Source organism: Lagopus leucura, unplaced genomic scaffold (genome assembly GCF_019238085.1).
Source record: "Lagopus leucura isolate 7727_CA_CO unplaced genomic scaffold, USGS_WTPT01 Super-Scaffold_100157, whole genome shotgun sequence".
Classification (NCBI taxonomy): domain Eukaryota; kingdom Metazoa; phylum Chordata; class Aves; order Galliformes; family Phasianidae; genus Lagopus; species Lagopus leucura.
Window position 1 is genome coordinate 17,908,713 of NW_024962334.1, and position 22,222 is coordinate 17,930,934.

At 40.2% G+C, this 22,222-nt stretch overlaps 1 protein-coding gene across 1 annotated transcript in view; it reads right to left on the reverse strand.

Annotated features, from left to right (window-relative positions):
• CHN2 (chimerin 2) overlaps positions 1–22,222 on the reverse strand; it is a 159,134-nt gene that overhangs the window by 54,272 nt on the left and 82,640 nt on the right. The window contains exons 4-6 of the mRNA XM_042888856.1: positions 16,794–16,825; positions 13,683–13,796; positions 11,453–11,738 (exon numbers count right to left, since the gene is read on the reverse strand). Coding sequence (XP_042744790.1) covers positions 11,453–11,738; positions 13,683–13,796; positions 16,794–16,825 — 432 coding nt within the window. The remainder of the gene's footprint in view (positions 1–11,452; positions 11,739–13,682; positions 13,797–16,793; positions 16,826–22,222) is intronic.

Consider the following 22,222-nt stretch of genomic DNA (forward strand, 5'->3'; position numbering starts at 1 on the left):
TCAAAGGCAGGGGAAGAGGGGAATCAAAGGAAATTATTTTTCCCCTACTTCCTAAAATACATAACTAAGTAGGACTAATTCATTTGAGGTGGTTGGAGTTGACCAGCTATCTCTATCTCTTTATCTACTTGTATTTTAAAACACAGCCCTGAGAATACAGCCCAGCAGTAGATAGGGGAAACATCACTTCTCTGTCCAAATGATGTGCTAGTCTACCAGTATTTTCTTGTGGACTGGCAAAATAACAGACTCAAAACCCTTACAGAGTATGGACCTCAGAAGACACTACTGAGAATAGTTATAGATTCATCTCTGTAAAACAAACCTGAACAGATTTTCCTGATGCCAGAGCATAGATGCCACAGACACATTTTCCATATCCTAAAGGAAGCTGTAAGACGTTCAGATTTTACCCCACCACATTCCCTGCCATCAAATAATGCCATGGCTACAGCCTGCTTCTTGTGGGAGAAGAGTGAACAGAAAAGGGATGGGAAACGTGACTTTCATTTCACTGTGAGCAGGACTGCCTGTCTGTTGTACGGTCAACATCAGGCAGTCTGACAGAAAAGGATTTGCCTCCATAGTTCTGCTCTCACAGCAAGATCTATTTTCCCACACTCCTTGGCATTGGCAAAATGAACACGCTCCAGTTCAGACTCACATATTTAGCTCCCATTTTGCTTGTAAGAGCTGGAATTGAATAGCTATAAATAGTCACGATGAACAGAGGTCAATACATGACTTACAACAGGGCAGGGTGATGGACGACGGCACTGGTCTCAGAAACCAGGCTGGTAGTGGATACAGGAAAAGCTGCAACATCCTGTGCAAAAAGCACTCCAGATAACTCCTGCACTTCTAAAGAAGTTTATCTTTACTCCAAGGAATCTGCAGCTACTCCAAAGTATATAGCTGTCTTAAAATATCAATAGGAAGAACAAAGAATTTTTAGAGCAGATGTAGTAAACATGGTACATTTGGTAGTGGCTAAGTGCTTTGCTCCAGTGCTGGCTGTGGCAACGGCATTTCTCAAGGATGGGCTGTGAGAAAGGCATTTCTGAAAGCTTGTTGTGTTCTCTCCCACAGATGGAGAAGTGGCAGCATATGGAAAACTGCAGCCTGGCTGCCCTAACAGGTGTCACACAGGCAGAAGAAAGGCATATGTTCTGTCTTTGACTAGTTAGCCCTAACCACTGGGCACTATTACCTTAAAATACCAGCTCTGGGAGCAAAAGCTGTGCTATGCATTCACATAAGGAAAAAAGTTAGGTTTTCTTCATCTGATTTTTTGGAACACGTTAAACATTCCCACATTCAGTCTATCAGACATGTAAAATAAGCAAGTCATACCATACGTGCTCGCATTTTAACCCCTGTCAGTATTTACACAGTCCCTGTGGGAGTAGAGCCTTCCATAGGACTATTACCATGCACACCCACATCTTACCACACAACCTTTAATAACCTAAGAATTAACAGAGAAGTGACTCTGAAACTAAAGAATAATTTTGAGGCTGAAGTAAGCAATTGCATCTTTGCCTTGCATTTTTTAAGAACATGCCAAAAATCTGTTGCTAAAAAGAGACACACCAGGACACATTCCCAGGAGCCTGCTCTGGGATATTGCTGCCGTCACACGGACCATGAACACAAACGAGTGCCAACTGTGGAAGGCACAGTAGCACAGTCTCTGGAAAGTCTTAAGTAAATATGCCACCTAGTGTTTAATTGTGACAACTTCATTCATAAATCATCTTAATCGATACATCCAAAGCTGTTCCCTGCGAGTCTGAGAGATACGGAGTTCAGCAGAGGTATCACAAGGAGTTTTCAAACCATCTGCCTCCCCTCCTCCAAAATACCACACCATTCAGCATTACAATGAAAGAAGTATCTTCCTCCCTGGGACTGTTCAGCCCCAGCTGACTGACAAAAGGCTGAACTTGGCTCCCAGCTCACCTTTCCCTTTGGAAGCCTGTTCTTCAGACTGCCGCTGAGAGTGGATCTGGGGTGTTCCCTGACCCCACTGCCAAGATCCCAAGCATGCCCAACAGATGCAGGAAAGATTGACTTTCACCATCAGCCAAATGGCACTTGGGCCAGCACACGGGCACAGGGCAAAGGGAGGGGGCTTTATGCACCTCTATACAATCTGAGAAATGGAAGCAGTTCCCAGCTACAGCTGGAACAACGGACAATGGGTTCCACAGCAGTAGTTATTTAGATGGATAGACCAGCAGAAAATCAGGGACAGGGAAAATCAGGAACAATCGAAGTATAGCAACCACAATTTCTCTTGACATTTACTGCATACACAATTTCTCCTTTGTCTATGACAATGTTCTTCCTTGCCTATAGCCTCTGCTTTGATAATAGCGTGCATGCTTAAAAGCAAACTCAATTCCCAACAAGAGAGACACTCAAGGTATGGATGTGGCTCAACCCATTTTCACGCACATAACATACGCCAGATTGTTTTCTTAAAATTTCTAATCAAGATTCTCTTGATGTTTCTGCCACGGACACTCGTTATGTTTCCAAGAATTAGATCCCTGTACTGAACAACATCACAGCACACACCGTCTGATTTTCTGGTAATGTCTTGTTCACATTTCCTGATCAATAAAAATCTGAAAAGAAACTGCAGTTCCTGCAGTACTTCATCAGCTCCTTCTTCTCAGTTTATCAATTTGTTATCTCCACCCTTTTCTTGAAATTCTTCTACCTATTTTCAATCCAAGTGACCATGTTCTTGCACCAACCAATTTGAATTAATGTCAAGAGTATCATTTCAAGACACATCGTACTACTTTGCTAAAAATGCAATTATTCTGTATCTGCTGCATTTTTCATTCACTACTTTTGTAATTCTATCAAAAAGGCAATCAAGCCTAACCGGCAGCATTCATTCTTTATAACTCATGCTGAGGACTGTGCACAGTCCCACTGTTCTCCGGGGATGAGGATATCTTACAATAAAGAGCTCATAGTTACAGTTTGGACTTTTTACACTACTGTGTCCTCTTTTCCAAATATTAACAGCTATGATAAGCCAGAGTTCCTGACCTCTGTAACCACACTTCAGACAAGAAAACTTTCAATAGCAGGTCCGTCACAGCATCCATTTACTGGTTGCCCATAGTTGCCAAACCTTCTGTAGGCTCTGCCAGCCCTGTGGCTGAGCCTGTTGCCACCAACTGGCTGCTCGCTCTGCCCTGGGGTGACCATTAGGATCCCTGGCAAGCAAGACATTCCTTGACTGAATATCTGCAGGGCATATAGAAGAGGAAGAACGTAGGATATCTTGCCTAGTGCTAGGTATTTTGTGGAAGCGATCACGATCACAGCTACACTCAATTCCTCAGTGAAAAAAACATTCAAAGGGTAAAAGAGGCATGTATCCTCAGATCTAGACAAATTCAATTGTTTTTTTTTTTTTTTTTTGTGCACTTAAACCAGAGGAGGACTAAAAGGTACCTTATATTTTCCTCCTACCTCAGAAATCAACAACAACTACAGCATTACACGCAGATGTTTTCTAATGTGTTTCTATGCCATAAGATGAAGGAGATTTGATAACTCCCTCAGGTATTCCATCACTGCATTTCACCCTGTTATTTTTTTTTTCCTCCCTTACTACCTCGCCTGCAATGTTCATCACTGTATTTTAGGCCTGTCATCTCTTGTCATGTCCAGCATGAGCAGATGACAAGTTACTGTTTTCCTTATAAGTAAGCAAGCTAACATATGAGCTAGGCAAACAATATTGCTAAAAGTACTTTTAAGTATACGTATATTTAAACATTTCCCTTTTGAAACTGATTTCAAATCATCCACCAAGAGAATTTAGTGTGTCTTCTTGTTTTCCAAGACCAAGATGTGGTAGTTCAGAAGCACATGTAAAAATTTAATGCCTACTCCTATACAGCATCCCAAGATTCATGCGAGATAATCATCTAAGGACTTTTACTTTAAAAATGGCATTTTATTTTCCAGTGACTAGATAAATGAAATATTTGTACTGAAGGCTTCCTCCCAATCCCTACGGAAGCTTGTTTATACTAATTTAATACCATGAAACTGTTTAAAGGCTATAAAAGTCAAGGCAAGTAAGTTCTCCTATAAACATTTTATTTGTAATACATCAAACAAGGCATGTTTTTTTATGTAACAAACATCTAGCTTTATGAAAATTACTAATTTGTTCATAATAAGAAAATACCCAAGAGAAAAAGATTAATTTATGTATGCAGCAGAGCCTAGCTGCAGATATAGGACTACACTTGAAGAAACACACAGAGCCAAATAGTGTTTGCTTTAGCACCACATAGACACTTCTGCTGCTTCTAATCACTGCTGGTACTGACCTGACACTCTCATTCTGCAGTTCTTTACAGGTCAGAGCTCTTGCACCATTTCCATTAGGCTATCTTACCAAAACTGCATAAGGAAAGGCTTCTCTTATAGCAAACTTCATCTTTGCTACATTTGCTTTGCAATATCCTGAACTGCTCAAGACCCTGGGAAATCACTGGAGGTCTCCCCATTAACATCAGTAGCATTCGGATCAAATCGTATCTATCGCATCTTGTCATCTGTGTAAATTAGTGTTGCCTGCAATTTACAAGCTCTCTTCAGGCATAATGGTATCACTGATTCTGCCTAAGGCAAAAGACATGAATCCTAAGCTGACAGTGATAATGTAACAAAACCAGCAACCTAGAGAAATGCTCAGAGAAGCAGTGTAAGCAAACACTTTGCAACGGAATCTCTTTTTTTCTTAATTCCCTCATTTTTCATTACGGCTAGCTAACATAAGCCCACATGATTCTTCTCAAAAATCCTTTCCTAATCAGGAAAAACACTGGCTATCTGACTGGGTATGCCATGGTCACCTACAAAGAAGAGCCCTTTTTCCTATCCCAGTGGGGAGGAATTAAAGATAACTTCCACGATTTTACTTTGGTAGATTTTATTTGTATTCCTTACATATTGCCTATGGGCTGATTTTTCGGTTGGTTCTGTGTGGAGTCAGGAGTTGGAATGACCATCCTTATGGGTCCCTTCAGGATATTCTATGATTCTATTTTATATTTATGATGCTTTAAAGAAATTATATGCATGTATAAAATAAGCTATAAGGAGTCACACAGTCACAGAGAAAAATTCAGAAGAATGCCAACATTAAAAGGCAAAAGAAATTATTATCCAGATAGCTTTTCCAGAAGATGGCATTTGTCATTCCAAATATAAAACTGTTTACTGTCAGATCTACTGTAATCATATAAGCTTCCCTGTGCTGCAGTAGAACACCAAAGAGTATCCAGGTTAAATCAATACTAAATGCTAACAGTTATTTAAAGAAGACAGTGGTGGATGTAGCTGAGTTCTTGTGCCAGGGCACACCACAATTCTGAACTCACATGGGTAGCCTGTGTGCAGAACTGCTGCTGCTCAGGACAGCCTAAAGTGATAGATGAAAGGAATTAACTACTCCCAAAGTCATTTTGATGTGTAAGCTTGCTGCTTTTTGCCGCAAAAGTGCCAAGTGCTTTTTATTGCTGTATGTCTTACTGGGATCTGCAGATGAAGGCCACTTTCTGTTCACGCTTTAAGCTGTTGCTTATCAGCGTGGGGCCTGAGCACCTTCCATGCAAAATCAGTCCCTCCGTGGAGAATCCCATCTGAACTGGGTGGACATGCATGCAGGAATGAGACTTTAACTCCTAATACAAGCAGGTAGTGGGGTGTTAAGGTCCCTGTAGCAGTGAGCATTTCAGTTTGCTCTCTTAGCAATGTTAAAACACAGCGGGTCAAACTACCAGTGCAGTTCTAGCCTGGAGCCTGCAGGAACAGATGTTTCTGCTCACTATCCCCTTAACCCCTGCTCTGCTGCCAGGAGATTACCGTACTCTGCAACCCCACCTGAAAGGCAATCCTCAACATCTGGGCAGACATCCCAGCAGAGGGTTAAACACCAGCTGGTAACCTGTAATGGGATCATTAGAGGTTTGGAGGAGCTGCAGATTGAAAAGAATAATGAATAAATTAAAGACTTAAAAGATTTCTTTATCACTGGCTAACAGCAGCACCTGGAGAAAATTCAGGGAAGAGACAAAAGACGGAGAAGTACGATGGGGCTGAAAGGCCTTCAGAAAGAGACGTGGTGTGAATAAAAATGCAGAAGTGTAAATACCTATAAAAATTGAACCAAACCAGAGAGTCTCCTAAAATTGGCTGTCTCCTGTGTAGGTTTGATGTAAGAAAAACTGTAATGCTTCTAACAAAATTTAGTTCCATAATCAGATTACATCTCCAATTAAGGGATGTTAAAAAACAGACTTTCCTGGAAGTCCTGCAATTCACTCTGTGGGAAATGGTGTGAATAGCATGGCTAATGAGGACTGTAATAACAACTTTACTTCTGCCAAAGTTACTCTTCCTTTCCTGTCACCTTCTTATCTGTCTATTATTTGTGTGGAGTTTTCTGCTGAGGAAATCCACAACCTTCCAGACTCTGTAATATGCTTATCTTTCCAGTTCTTTAGTTCTAGACACCAGCACTAATGATGGGCTCTGTCCTTTGCACACAGATGTCCATAAAGTAAAGAGCTCCAGCACAGCTGACTGGGAGGTTACCATGACAAGCAGCCATATATAGCTGTCTGCACTGTACTGCTGCTAAGTGAAGTCTCCACATGCAGCTTCCTTGCTTCAGCTCAAAATGCTACACTGTTCTTCCCAGAAACCATCATCCTTGCTGGCCTCTTGCTGCTCCTGGCACACACATGTGTCCAGAAAGCAGAGCAGGGTCCAAGCATGCTCATATTTCATGTATAACTGGAATGCTTTAGCTGAATGAGCCAGGTCCTCCTTGGAGAGAACAGGAGTTTTGCCAGGATCTGGCACTGACAAAACCTTCCATAATTTTTACTGTGTTTACTAGCAGTTTGTCGTCCTTCAGATAGGTATCATTCCTTTTGTAAATATTTCCAGCTCAACTGCTGCCAAAGATTTTCTGGAACTCCAGCATCCCATTCTCATAACCCTTCCTGTACTCCCACGAGTATCTGAGAAGCTACAGGGCAGCCCAAACTGAGCAGCCAGGATGTTTTTTTTCCAGCCTAGAATGGTCCTGAAACTCCAATTTGCATCTCCTTCCATCATTTCAATCCTTCAAATATATTTTCCCAAATTACACTTGCCAGGATTACAGAGGAAGAATTTTTCTCTCCTTGCCAGAGATACAAGGATGGGTGTCGCAGTAATGGCAGCAGTTTCCTGATAACATGATATGTGATACCGATAAATGCTTCAGAAATGATGTATTTTACAATGTGACGACTGCAATTTTTTCTCTCCCACACAAGGATTAATTGCTCACTGCAAGCTACACTTCTGCTTTCGTAGCATTAGGTCCTTATCTGCCCTGCAGCTTCTATGTGCTGATTTGCCCCACAACTGGAGCACAAGGCAGGGATCGCGTCCTGCCCACAGTTCAGACCAGTCCTATCCAGGCAACATTCAGGGCCCCAAAGTCCTTCACACAAAAACTGTTTTCCTATCCAGAATCCCCTTTAAATTTGAATCACATTAAAATGACAATTGCCTACACTTGTATAGTATACGCAGCATGCTGCTCTTCTGCAACACTTTATTTCTAAAAGCCATTGTGGCTCCTTTTAAATTAAACATCTTTCAAACAATTCAGCCTAAAATACTGGATTGATGTCCACAAAAAACAAACACCTCTTTAAAGTTCTACAGAAATAATTTTTGAATGAGACGTCAGCGCTAAATATCTGAAAGCATAAACGTTTTCTAAAGCCTATTACAAAACAGCTCGGGTAGAAAGGTCTGAACAGCAACAGCTTAATCTGGCCCATGCATCACACCTCCCTTCTGGAGCAGGCACAGCTCCACTAATTACAGCCTCCAAGAGATGATAATTATGGGAGCAGACAGGTACCCCAGGCAGCACCACGACATTTCGTTGAGCCGCGTGCTTTCCCTGGCAGTTGTGCCTCGGTGGCAACCTTCCTCTGACCTTCCCAACAGGGAGTGCAGCTCGGCGATGACTGAGGCATCCAGTAATTCTGCTGTCAAGATGGGACACAGCAAGACGGACCGATTCCCTGTGCGCTATAACAAATCCGCTAAAGAAAGGAATGCCTTCAGCTGCAGTTTCACACTCTGCAATTGGTTTCAGTATAAAACAGAATTTCACTTGTAAAAAGCTTAATCTGGAACAGAAGCGCTGATGCTTAACCTCAGAGTGCTAAATTCTCCCCTGTGCCTTTTGAGAAATAATGGAAGCTTCTGTCCTGCATGTAAGGCCTCCCCCCCATCCTTTATGAAACACAAAATACTCCAGGCAGCGCTTTCAAATAAGCTGGTTCAATTACTGAAAAATTACCTTTTACCTGTTCAACTGAGCTGAGAAAACACAACTTACAAAGAATTCAATTATGTTTTCACACACACAGCAATGAATGTGCTCTGCAGAAATATGTCAGACTGAATATTCATATACTTATTTCCAGTGATCTGAATTTCACTGCAGCAGTTGGTGAGGGTGAAGGCTTTCATCAGTGGGTGAAGCATGCCCTTTGTCTAAATGCTGTACAACATGTGGCAATTACAAGCAAAACATCTGATACAACTACCAGTGAACTACCATGTCCCAAGTTTTACTTTTCTATGTTGAAAGACATCTAAAGTTTGTATAAAAACATCCATTAAATTCCCTTTAGTTCCCCTGTCTCTGTGTGCTTTTGCTGACCAGTTCTCAATATTTCATTGACTTATTGCATAGCCCCGTCCCTACTTTATCTGAGCTTACTGTGAGGAAGAGATGGGAACAACAGTTCCTGCATCTTCACCTGCACTCCAAACCCCCATGAGCTTCCAGTGGAAACAAATGAAGCAAAAGAGCAAAAGCAACCATGGTAGAAACTGCACAGACTTCTGTGACTGTTTCATTTGCTAGTAATTCAGTTAAAGTAGCATTTGCTTGCACAGATCTGCATGAGACGATGGAATACTACGGGTACCAGTGAAGAAGTCTTAATTACCAATGGATGAGGCAGGCCTTCAGCCTACGAGCGGAGCACCATGCCTACCTAACCCCATTCCTCTTGTTGTTGCGATGGCTTCCACTCCTCCTGGCAAGGAAAGTATGTTAGAAACAGCTGCTATTCCTCCTTCTGCTGCTTTCCCTCAGTGGGAGGATGGCAGGAATAGTTGCCAGCAAGGCAACGGCTCAACTGATGCCAGCTATTTTTACACAAGAGCACAGTCTTGCAGGCTGCTGCTGCCCACCTGCTCAGAAATCTAGCTGAGCACTTTGCAGGATAAGGACCCGTGATGCTGCCTTTTGCACCACAAATTGCCTCCAAGGTAACTAATACTTTAAACACTTCAATTTTGTTCAGCCGACGTACAATAAAAGACTTAATCCAACTACTAATGTGATCCTGAGGTGCAGTTCCACTGTAATCAGCACTGGAAGTTACATCAGGTCCAAATGTGACATTTCCAAGCACAGGTACCTGGAAATAAGGATGCAGCTCTCCAGTCATTTTAAGCTACTATTAAGCTACTATTATCTGGTTTGTTTTTTTTTTGAGCTGTCATCAGATGAAAGTCTTGCCCTCTCCTTTGTACTGCATTTCCACTCACATGAGGTGGGTCGAGCGGCAGATCTGGCTGAAAATTCACCTTATGGCTGAGTTACTTTTAATCTGGAGTTTTCTAGTGTCACCTACTGTGTAGCTGCAAAAAGGAGGTGGTGAAGGAGTCAGGGCAGGGGCTCTTTCAGCAACAAGCACCATATTTTTGTTTTAGAAGCATTTTTACAGTTCTTACCCCAAACTGCCTATCCAGAAAAATGACATCTAACCCCAAGCAACAAGAAAACAATCAGTTACGAAATGCGAGCTACTCTAACTTCCCTTTGAAGTCTTTGAGAACACTGCATTATACAAAAGATCACTGGTATTCCACTGCAAAAACTGAAATAAAACTAAGAAAATTTCAAAATTTTGAATACTTTCGCTTTTGCTTCTCCCTGTACAAAAAATTCATACCATGATATTCAATTTTCACAATTGCTTTACAGTCAATTAAAAGACAAAGTTCAATTTCTTGCACCCATTGTGGCATTCACAGTCAACCAGCAAAAAACCACAGGAATTAACCAAACCAGCATGAAACCTGTCTCCACATTGCATCCAGTCCCCTTGCTTATTGCAATACTACCCAACTGAATCCAAAACCTATTATCAGTGGACTCATTTTGAAATAAAACTTTAACAGAGGACTTGTTGCTGTGTCATTCTCCAAAGGACTTCCCTGCAGCAGTATGCCTTCCCTAAAAAATGTCATTATTAATGGAATTAATTTCTTACAGAGGTTTACAAGTCAGGTCAGTTACTAGAGCAATTATCATCAAATCCCAGCCAGCATATTATCAGTCAGAGCTGATATGTGAACCCAACAGATAATAACTATCCTAGAAATGTCCTAGAGTAATGAGGATACACATAAAAAAGCAGATCTTCATTCATGCTCAACATTGATATATAATGGCAAATTCACCCCTTGCTTCCCAAATATAAGCCATCTCTATTTCCCAGCTAGCTAGCCAGCACAATGAGCATTAAGAGCATCAGTCATCAGCAGAAGTATGCTTACATATGTCAGTAGATCGATTCACCACTAACATCTGCCTCAAAAAAAGTTTTGTTTGGCAGTTCTTACTGCCTTCCCACCTGGGAAATGAAAATATCCACATGGTCACTATGTACAAGACTGCTTCTCATATGTAAAAGAATTCTAATTTTACATCTTCAGCTGACTGCTAACTGCACAAGATTCTCAATTTACTATTATGTTAACAACCCCAGCCCTTACAATGTTAAGGGATATGAGCACATGAGAGGAGGAGATCAAGAAAAGCCCACTCAAATGAGAAAAGTGATAAGAGGAGAAAGAAACCACATAACACCCCAGTGTCAGACCCATCCACCAAGGCCCTAGCAGAAGAGAGGAGCTTTGCACTGTGAATGGAAAGAACAAACTTGAGCTATGGTGAATGGCAGATGGGAACCAGTTTCATAACCAGAGACCTACTGTGGAATATGCTTGAGTATACATGGACAAAGAAACGTAACTTGTGGGTAATTCTAGATGCAGCTAGTCAGTGCATGTATATAAATATACATTATGAAAATATTTGCATTTGGTACTTGTTAGAAAGCTTTCATTATGAACTCCAAACAAATATTAGTTTGGAGCAAAGAGCACATTAATAGGACATAAACATTTCAGCAGGATGGCAATGTTTGATGAAATATGAGAAAACATATTCTAAAAGTCTTTAGACAAAACGCTTTTTTTCTGAAGACTGAACAGAATGCTTGGTATCAATTGCCAAATTTTTACTTACCTTCTCAACCGGGGTATTTTCTTCACTTGTTACACTTGCTTTTCTTGATTCATTTTTTGTTCTGCTCAGCCTCCGGGAGACCTTCTCTCTAAGCAAAGTGGCATATCCAATGTGTTCATAGATGGGATTTGTTGTCATTTTGGAAATATACTCAGAAGCCTTTGTTTCTATATACAATGTTATCAAGCCATCTGTTACTAGATCATGGATTGATTCAAATCTTTTCTCCCCAACGAAGTGCTTCCCATCATAGAACAACCTGTAGTTTAAGGTCTGATTGCCAAATCTGCAGATATCAGAAGAAAAGGAGGAAGAGGACAAAAAGACAGAGGGAAGAATGTTAGAGGGAATTCACACTTCAAAACACTTGAAGAGATTATTTTGCTGACAAGTTGAACTGTCTGGACTGCGAATGGAACACGCACATGGTGCAAATGCATCTCTGTGGTGCCCCAACTCAAATCAGAACCCAAACCTAACTGCACCCCATGGAGTAGGATACAAACTACATGACTCAGGTATACATGGGTTGAATATAAATCCTGAAGGGCCTACAAAAGCCAAGAGAAAGGCATGTTGTCACTGACATGACCTTATGTGGGATGCATAATTGTGTTGAGGGCTGGTTTGCCCTGAAATGTTTCTGAGGTCCAGAAACTGGAGAATTTTAACAATCGTGGCCATTATTTACAGCCACTGAAAAGATGGGCACTTTTAGCAAGCAACTTAAACTCAAAGGTTTGAGCCACTCTCTGGTAGGAAGCCAGAGAGACTGCGCTCCTAATTTCAGGAGGTGTAAACTATGTGTAAATTCATGGCAGGTGTAAACTTCTTTTTCTCTCTCTTTTTTTTTTTTTTTAATAGCTGAAAAAGTGAAGCATTACAGCAGCATGTTCTGCTACAACACCAATGCAGAATTCTACTCCCCACTGAAGGATTCAATGGTACGACACTGGGTTATGTGGACTTATATTGTACCAAATGTGCACATTTTGTACACTTCCTAGTGCATTCAAATCAAATGGTGTCTTTTATTTTTTCACACAAGTTTTTCATATGAATTCTCAATTTATAATCAAATTCATTTTTGGAGTCTACAAATAATTATTTGGATGGACTTAGAAATCATGCAGCAGTGTCAAAACAGCAGAGAATTTGCCATAATCCCCATCCTGTGGTAGTTCTTTTATTCTTTAAATCTCTCTCCAAAACCTTAAGAAATTACATTTGTTCTTTTTCAGCTGACAAAAGTTGCTTTTAATTTACAACACGTTGCAATTGGCATGACTCACCAGTTTTCCAACTCTACCATCTGCACATCAATATGAACTCTCAGAAGGATTTCAGCACCATTTCACAGCTACTTGGGATAAGCAGTTTTGCTACTGGCTTACTAGCAAGAGGGTGAAAATGAAGACTTCTATTTTGTGCATGTCCCACAGAAGGAATAATGCTATAAGCATTGCAACATATTGCCAAGTAGTTTGTTTTGACAAAATCCAGTAGAATATCTGGTCCTTTTCACATTAACACAAAATACCTTTGACTGCCACATGGGAAGGTTTTGGATGGCACAGCCAAGACAGGAGCAGCTGTATCTTCAAGGAAAGGCACCTATGAGGGGCTGTGAAGCTGTAGCTTGGAATCTCATGGAATTTTCAGTTCAGGTGTACAACAGACTTTCTCTTCTGAGCATCCTATGCTTCACATTGTATTCCACAGTGAGCTTGAGTTTCACTCAGAGGAAGAAAACTGACCTCTTATCTGACGCTGGACCTCATAATTTTCCTGGGTCTGATTCTTTGAATATCATCTCCTGTTGCTGATGTTGGTGTAAAACACATCACAGAATCACAGAGCTCAGAGAACAATCTAGCTGAGTCCTCTGTTGGGACATTCTTCCCATGTCTTCACCTCCATATTCAACAGTTTTGAAATAGAAGCTGCACATTTATCCCACTACAACACTCAATTCTAGGTAGCAGAAATGTTGAGAAATGCAGTGGCTTCTGAAAGTAATCTGCTAGCCAAGCACTAACACATAGACAAAGTGTGTTAGTAACTGTGGTGCTGCAATAGTCAGGTTGCTGACAAGAGGGTGCAAAACCACCCCAAGCCAAGCAGTGTTTTAAGTGCTGGTGGGTGCAGACATCCCCCAGGCGGGACTGACATCGCCTCCTCCAAGCACCTTCACAGCTGAACTGTAAATTCCTATTAAAACAGCATTTACCTGAGAGCAAGTGTGTAGCAGCCGGGTTGCCTCTGGCTTTCTCTTAGAATGTACGCGCCTTCTACGCCAGCAAGTATCTCATCTGCTTGTTCCCGAGAAATGATCCCATGGAACCTAAGGGAAGATATTAAGGCAATTTTCAGAACAACTGAATCAGAAATGCCTCCCTGCTCTACTCCAGAAACCACTGAAAAGCTTCTGAAATGAGACTGCAGATGCAGCAGGACACAACACTGTCTCACATCTGAACTTGGCAAGTGAGAAGCAAAGAGCAAACAACAGCCAAGTGATCCTCCCAAATCTTTTTTCATTAATATATCATGTTTTTACAACTTTTCTCCTCTATCAGTCAATGCTTCTCTTCTTTATTTCCTCTGTAGAAGCTTTTTGGGGACAGAATAGAAAAATGGGCAATAATGGCAATATTTTTATTTTAAATGGAGATTATTTCAAAAGAAGAGGTCATTCTTATTACTAGTTTGCTTCAGCTTTCAATACTGCTTCCTTGAATTTGTAGCTGAAACTGAGAAGAAAAATGGCAAGTCGCTCAACATTCTTTTCTGTACATTCTGAAGTAGAAGATATTTCACATTCTTGAGAAAAACACTGTTTTCTTTATTTCAGTCAAGTTCCTCATTCTGCGTAGCAGTACTTCTGTGATTCTTTTGCCACTGTATTTTATGAAAGAAAGAGGCTGTAGGATGCACAATTAACCTTACAGTAATCAATGTTTAGTTGTGATCCTTCTGTAAGTACAAAGTCTTTACAGCAGTTTCGGTCTTAACTCCTACACACATTTTGCTAGCTCATGTTTCCAACGGTCAACTCAAAGGTTTTGAAAGCTTCTATTTTTGCCACTGTCTCTGAAAAATGGCACCAAATTGTACTGACTTGAAGTGTTTTCTCTTTTCTGACAATACATTTGAAGTGGCATATTTCTAACACTGCCTCTGGCATAGTAGTGGAAGAGAAGAAAAACACACTGAATGTAAATGCAATTGTTGTCCTATTCTCTTAAGTTGTATTTTCACAACTAATATATGCTGGAAACATTAGATTTTGGTGATTTTACCATAGTAAATTTATGTTCAAAAACACGTAAATTGATTCATATTTTCTTTCTGTACTGCTGGGGACACACTCATTTCCTGCTGCACCCAAATCAAAACAAGCATCCTCTAGATGACATATTTTAAGCTTGTTTTTACTAGTAAACCTGTGGCAACTTGTACTAGGTAAAAATAATGAGCACTACCAGAAGCTTATTATAAAATAAAGCAAGCTTTAGTGTAGATAGTAGGAAAAAAACCTCTCCTGGTACTTAATATAAGAAACTTGTGGGACAGTACAATACTACTGGACTACAGGATACCTGGAGCACCTGGGAAATTTCTTTAACCATGGGTGTTAAGCACTGGGTAATCCATGCATTTCTCACGTGTGTTTTCAGTAAATATATGTATAAAATATATATATATATATGTTGTGCACGGTACAAGATTGCCTGGACTCAGCCTCCTGTCTGTGACAGCAGCAGACAATAAATGTTCATGGAAGGAGTATGGGAAGCAGTCAAATACTTTCACTTCACATCCCTGTCCATCCATTCATCACTGGTTAAGCCAGAAGTTGTGCCCATCAGCTATGACCTTACCCTTCATGAATCAGAGAGTCACACTTGGAAAAACTTCAATATCACCGTGCTTTTGGCCTCCTAAGCATCCCATGGCAATGAACCCGAGAATAACACTGTGAACTCCCCTACTGGGCATCCACTGGGGAAGGGCTGTTTATCTTCTGTATACTGCAGTCCATCACTTTGCTCTGCCTTTCATTGGTTCTACGCTCTAAATACAAGGGAAAAGGAATGGGGAGAGGGGGACCACAACTACCTGCACTGATTAAAATGCAGCCACCCTGTGGATTTATACTGTAATATACTTTCATATTTTCTATTTCTTTCCCTAGGAGGTTCTGATTCTCTTTCCAAGTACTACTGAGCAGTGAGTCAGTTGCTGGCACAAGGCTGTCCCCAGTGGTTCTGAAATCTTTCTGATTGGTAAGAATGGATGTGATGTCCCCGAGGTGACTTCCTGCCAGCCCCACACACACCCACGGGATGCCAACTTGCACGCACTACATGGGTGAAAGGTTGTTGCAATGGTTTTACAAGTCTTGCTTGATACAGTGTGATGGCTTGCTTAGCTGGATGCTGTCTTTGGCTCTGTTGTACTCTCATGGCTAGATCCAAATTCCCTACTGTCAAAGACAGTATTAAAAAAAATGAAACACAGTAATTAGGGGCAATCTGCGCAGAGAAGGATCGTTAAACACAGATGTGTCTGGGATGGAAGAAAATAAGAACATGGGATCTCAGCAGTTTAGCCAGTGATAAGTTGTTAAGCCTCAGCAGATTACTCCAGTAAAGGCCAAATCTAGCACTGCAAGTGGTACTGAACCAGGAGACTGCAGTGGCAGCTACAATGGCTTCCCCCTTGCAGCTTTACCTGCTCAAAATTCTTTGCAAATACTGAATCCAGATCCTTTCAAGTAAGCTATTGACAGGCAGGAAAGCTGTCAAGCTTGAATAAGTTATGCTCTAGTGGTCCCTTATTTTGCTTACAACAAAAATGCACCAACACTTGGGCCATTTTAGACCTCGTAACTTTACCAGAGTTAGCAGTACTTTGACACGCAGCAGTGGGTGTGCACACTTCCATATCCAGGTATGAGTGTTAGGGAGGAGGAAGCATAAGGACACCCTTAAAAAGGCACTGATGGAGGCAAGCTGCCCATCACAGGGCCACTAGCAGGTTAAAAAAAACAAGAATAAAAGGAAAAAACACTTAAGACAACATCTTTTTTTCCCCAAACTGTCCTGACAAACATAAACCTGCAGGCTTCAATAGTGGCACAGATTGTGAGCAGCAGTACTGAACTGTAACATCAATAACATTGATACAGTATTAGGCATTCAAGATACTTAGCTTTGAGTTGAAGCAAAAGGGAAAAGAAATTATTTGTCAGAACTCCAGTGTGGTTTTTTGCTGTTATTGTTTTAATTCTAGAACTACAGCACCCAACAGATACTTAAAAGAAAAGGATACTTACTCTCTTCCATAATACTTTGGTCTGTTCTCCACCTAGATTTTGAAAGAAAGGAAAAAATGTTTCAAACAGTTTTAGATAAGCAACAAAAAAATAAATTATGCTTGATTATAAATGAGGACTTCTGAGCCCATCTAGGTGCTGAAATTCTGCAGATTCAAAACTGTGACCAGAACATGATGACCAGAACAGAACAGGAAAATAAAATGAGAAGTGGTTTTACTTATGGATTTCTAGAAGAATAGCACCTATCAGAGGTTAAAAAAAAACCAGAACGATATAAAATTGCATAAAATCTGATCAGTTGCATAAAGAATATGTATTAGTACTTTTGCTAGTCTAATACTATAAAATAAGACTATTTTAATAAGACTATTTTTGTTATACACCCTTTATCTCCTGATAAACTTTTTTTTTTGTCTATACATGGCAAATAACCTAAGATTAAAAAAAAATAATAATAAAATAAAATAAAATAAAATAAAATAATATTCTTGGGAAAAACAAGGCTTCTGGTTTTAAATGAAGCCCTAAATACCTTGAAGTCTCAAAAACATGTGGGTCTGATCCAAAGTACACTGAGTTTGCTGGAAGGACACCCAATTATTCCAAAGACCTTTGGACCAAGTCCTAGGAATGCAATGTTTGCTTACAGAAACTTAGGGTAGTCCGATGCTTGCATTTATTCCTCAGGCTCCAATAATTGGTAAGTTCTCTGAAAGCAAACCCCAGCCTTGTTAGCCCCTTATTTCTTTTTCCTTTCTCGCTGAACAGCTTCCCGGTTCCTGGAAGGGCTCTGCAGGTGATGCACGGCCCGGCGCGCAGCAGGCAGAGGCCGGCAGAGGGCACGGCTCCCCCAGCGTTCACCCTGCTCTGAGACCCACCCGATCCACCTGCAATTGGTCCGGGCACCCTCACTTGCAGACCCCAGGATGTTCTTGTTTTGATCAAATCTCCTTATTTCACTCATAAAGACTTTGAATTCATGGAGATCCTTTACTTCTAAATAACAAATGCGTGTCGCTCCTTTTGATTCGATAATCTATACACTGTGCATTAAATTGAAGCAGCTGCCTTTGTACCCTGCAGCCACTAAGGCTCCAATGCAGTGCAAAATGAACAAAAGTCTGTAGAAGATAATGAGAATCTTCAATGGAAGTCCTATGGGAGTTCAATCAAGTCCCGACTGTGCTTCTTCTCCAGCTTGACGTTTCTTTCCCAGCACAGCTCTGACAATAGCACTATCATAGCCTTGAAACTCCTGCCCAGGAATAATACTCTGATCCAAACATTTTGGAGCTTTGAGGCGTAGATTAAAAGCAAAAGGGAAACGAAGAAGAGAAGAAAGACCAAAATCAGAGAACTGCCAAGTGCAGGTTCTGTGTTTCTGTGTGCAAATACAGCAACTCAGAAATAACAGCATATGAATTCAATTTCTTTTTATAAATATTCTTAGTTCACTTCTCATATGACCAATGGAAATTTGAAAGGAGTATTCAGGCTTCATGTAAAAGTCATCCACATCACATAGAAACTAGAGGAGATTAAAGAGGTCTTCATTAAAATTGTTCCTATTCGAACCAGCCTAGCCCTATCTCTGAATGTCATATTTTTGTAAGTAAAAGAACTCAAGAAAAAGCTGTGTTATCTCAGAAAGAGAACGTGGTTGATACTTTTATAGATAGAATCACAGAATCATTTGAGTTGGAAGGGACCTTTAAAACTAATCTAGTCCTACCCTCATGTAACGAACAGGGACACCTACAGCTATGTGAGGCGCTCAGTGCTCTATCCAGCCTGGCCTAAAACGCCTCCAGGGATGGGGCATCCACCACCTCTCCCAGCAATGAGAATGTTCATTTTGAGTAGCGTGACTTGGCTTTATCATCTTGGACCTGGTTCTTATGGACCTGAATGACCCTCCAAAATATATTTTTAGTTGGGAACTTAATTAAAAAATGGATATCAAAAGCTGGGTTAGGTTTAGGAGAGGACCACATTCAATCCGCTCTATTGTGGAAGAAAAGGCCAATTTTCAGTACACTGAAAATGGTGACAAGGAACGAGCAGACAAAGTTTCACTCCTACAGAAAGCCAAATAAAACTTTCACATCACAGAAGGTGAAGTGTGACTTTCATCTTGGATTCAGAATCTGCTTCTTTAAAAAAAAGTGATTTGCCTTTGCCTTGCTTCTATACACAGAATAAACCTGCATGCTTTCAGTGTACCTCAGAAAGATAAAGAGGTGATTTAGAAGTACTAGCACCTGCCATCAAAACTACCTGTAAGCACAACTTCCCCCACAAATACAGAAAATATAACAGAAGTATAAAAGCAATCCATAATCATCCCTGTCAGCAAATGGAGACACATTTTAAATCCCTCTCACAACACCTTTTTATGCAAAATTCCAAATTTGTCTGTGACACTTTTATCATTTAACAAGCAACCAACTGGGATGCCCTGCACACTGAGATTTCCCTTTTTCCTGCTGTTCACATGTTAAAAGATTTGCTTTTCTGAGAATCCACACGAAGCCCATCAAATCCTCTTTCCCTCCCCTCCTCCCTGAAGCAGAATTCCCTGCTTCAACACCTTTATAGCATCCATGTGTCTAAAGCAGCCACAGTGTCAGCACTTTGTTTTAGGCAAGGAAGATACTGCAGTGCTTTGTGAAGTGAAGCTGCACATCTGCCTGACCATCCAGGAGCACAAGTGAAAGCTGTGTTGCGCTGGAATTGAGAAACTCTCTTCTGTGCTCACTGCCAACTTTGGCCTGAAATAATCATTAAGCTCCTAAAACCAACTTCTCTGCTAGGAACAAACACAAAGAAACAAAGTTACAGGGAGAGAAAAGATCAAAATGACATCAGGGTCTCTAGATCAAACCCAGAATGTTGGATTGAACTTGGAAATAAACCAAAAGCCAACACAATGGATGGAGCAGAAACTCAAAAGTATCAAAGCATGCCAGTAGTTCTGCTTTGCACTGACGGCAGACTCTGTACAGACTTCAAGGAAAAGCCTGTATCCCAAAAGGCAAAGGTGACTGAATTCAGTTGGGACTAGCTTTTCCTCTCCTACTATAAATGGGCTCATGTGCATGCATACAGAGTCAGACAGATCTGACACGGAGAATCCTTCAAAAAGTGAGGACTGAAAACTCACAGGTAGACAAGTGACTGCTTCCAAGTTGCAGGAGCTCAGAATAATAAACCTTATTCTAAGGACATGAACACCTAATTGTTTTTATTTATTTTTTAACTGATAAAGGACAACAAAGAATACTTCTATCAACTGCCATACAGTCCACACAATTTCTTTGTTGAAAAAGTGACCACATTTCCCTGGTTGTTTTATACAATGCTTCAACCCTTCTCCTTTAGACATTCAGCATGTGAGGAAATCTGAGGTGTTGAATCAGTTAGGACCCTCACATAGGACAAAGAACATATGGCAAATAATAGGTTTTCACTAGTGAAAATATATATTTACATTAAAGAACATTGTAACTTGCTTTTACTACTCCTACATAAAGGACAAACAAAATGGATTCTGTGTCTTCACTAAAAGTGACAGCTTTTAAGTTAAATGTGAGATAGTGATTTTCAGGCTTAGGAAAATGTATCATTGCCAATCTCAAACCCAACAGGCTGTTGCAGAGCAGGCATTTCTTGCCATTGCTTCAGAAATCTGGTGAAAAGCACTGAAAATTAGTACTGAAATGCACAGTTACACAAATTATGAATTATCAGTGAATGTCAAAATTGATCAGGAAATACAAATTATAGTGAAACAGCCTTAAATCCATAATAGTTCATCAGTCCTACAAAACCAGCAACATTTGAAAACATCTAATCTTGAAGCACACTCAAACTAAACTTAGCCCCCCCAAAGGCATTTATTCAGAAGATCGTTTTGAGAGGCTCTGCACAGTCCATCCTTAGTCCACCCTTGACTCTGAGCCTGCCAAACCCCCCCCTCCTCAGCCTCACTCCTACATTTAATCTAGTTTTACAAGTTTTTTACAGTGTTACAGCATATTCTTCAAGGTATGGAATCAGTTGTACTGGAGTTCAACCTCAACAATGAGAAAGAACTATGCCTTCTACATAAAAACACACAAGCTATCTAAGCTAATTCAATATGCTACTTTCACATAATTTTTAAGTTTACTGAATTTTAGTGCTCTGGGATTTGTGGTTTCTCTTTTGGCCACAATGGTTTAGCCCTAGAATGACATACTCTTGCTAATGTACAGATTATTGTATTAAAATCCTACAGCACTCTGCAGATAAGTCATTGCAAAACTACTGGGAATCACACAGGCAGGAGGTGAGTATGCCCTAATGTAATAGATTTTCATTGCAAGCATCTACCAAGCCACATTGCACTGAAGATTTGAGATACCCTGAAGAGTTCCTAAGTACAATCACAGAAATAAGATAACTCTAATTCAAAAAAATAAAAAATGAATTAATTTCTCTTCAGATTCATTGCACGAGACATATTTCTTTATCCAGTGGCCAACACTGAAGTCAAGAAATATTTTGATGAAAACCGAGAAATCCCTCTAGGACAGCAATCTGTCTAATTCAGAAAGGCCAGCATGATATAACATCATAGGCCTACCTGTTTCAAACACTGCTTTAATACAACCACAAGGAGGATGTGAAAGGGGAAGGGGAACAATAAGATGCATAGCTTTTTGTTCATCTCCCCATTACACAGAAAGAACAGAGAAACAAGATCCAGGAGTTTAAAATGTCTGTGTGGTCAATCAGTGCAGGCAGTAAGACATTTTCCCAAAGGAATTTTAATCAGATATAGTTTTTGTTTGGAAAAAATCTTATTTATTTTTCAGTAATTCTAGCTGACTAGCCATAAATACGATTTTCAACTCAGCAAGAGAGAAACAGCAGTCTGGAAGAGAAGTCTTCAAAAGAATGGAGACCATATAGAAAATGGAGTTTACTATCCTAATTGTTCAGCTTTTGGCAAAAATGTCATGAGTGAACTGCAAACTTCTGCCTAGGAATCAATGACAAAAATATTAAGAAACATTTTAAGCCCTCATTAACAGAAGTATAACAGAGTAAAAAAAATGATGCTGTATTTATTTCCTTCTATAATATGCTTCTTTTTTTTTTTGCCTACAAATTTCTCTTAAATAAATTTCTATGTAGCTCAATTAGAATGTAAATTACCTTTGAGTAGGAGAAATTACTTTACATCAATGCCTCAATTTAATAAGGGAGACAATTATTTTTTCAAGACAGTATTTATCTTTTTTCTTCTGTTTTTACCACCTTTTCCTTACTTTCTTGCTACTATTTTTTCAGGCTTCTTGGTTCCAGTGTCTTCAAACAGAAGCAATACTTGGTTTTGAGAAAAGCATCATGTCACACAGCCTGTTCTTAATACTGCTGGT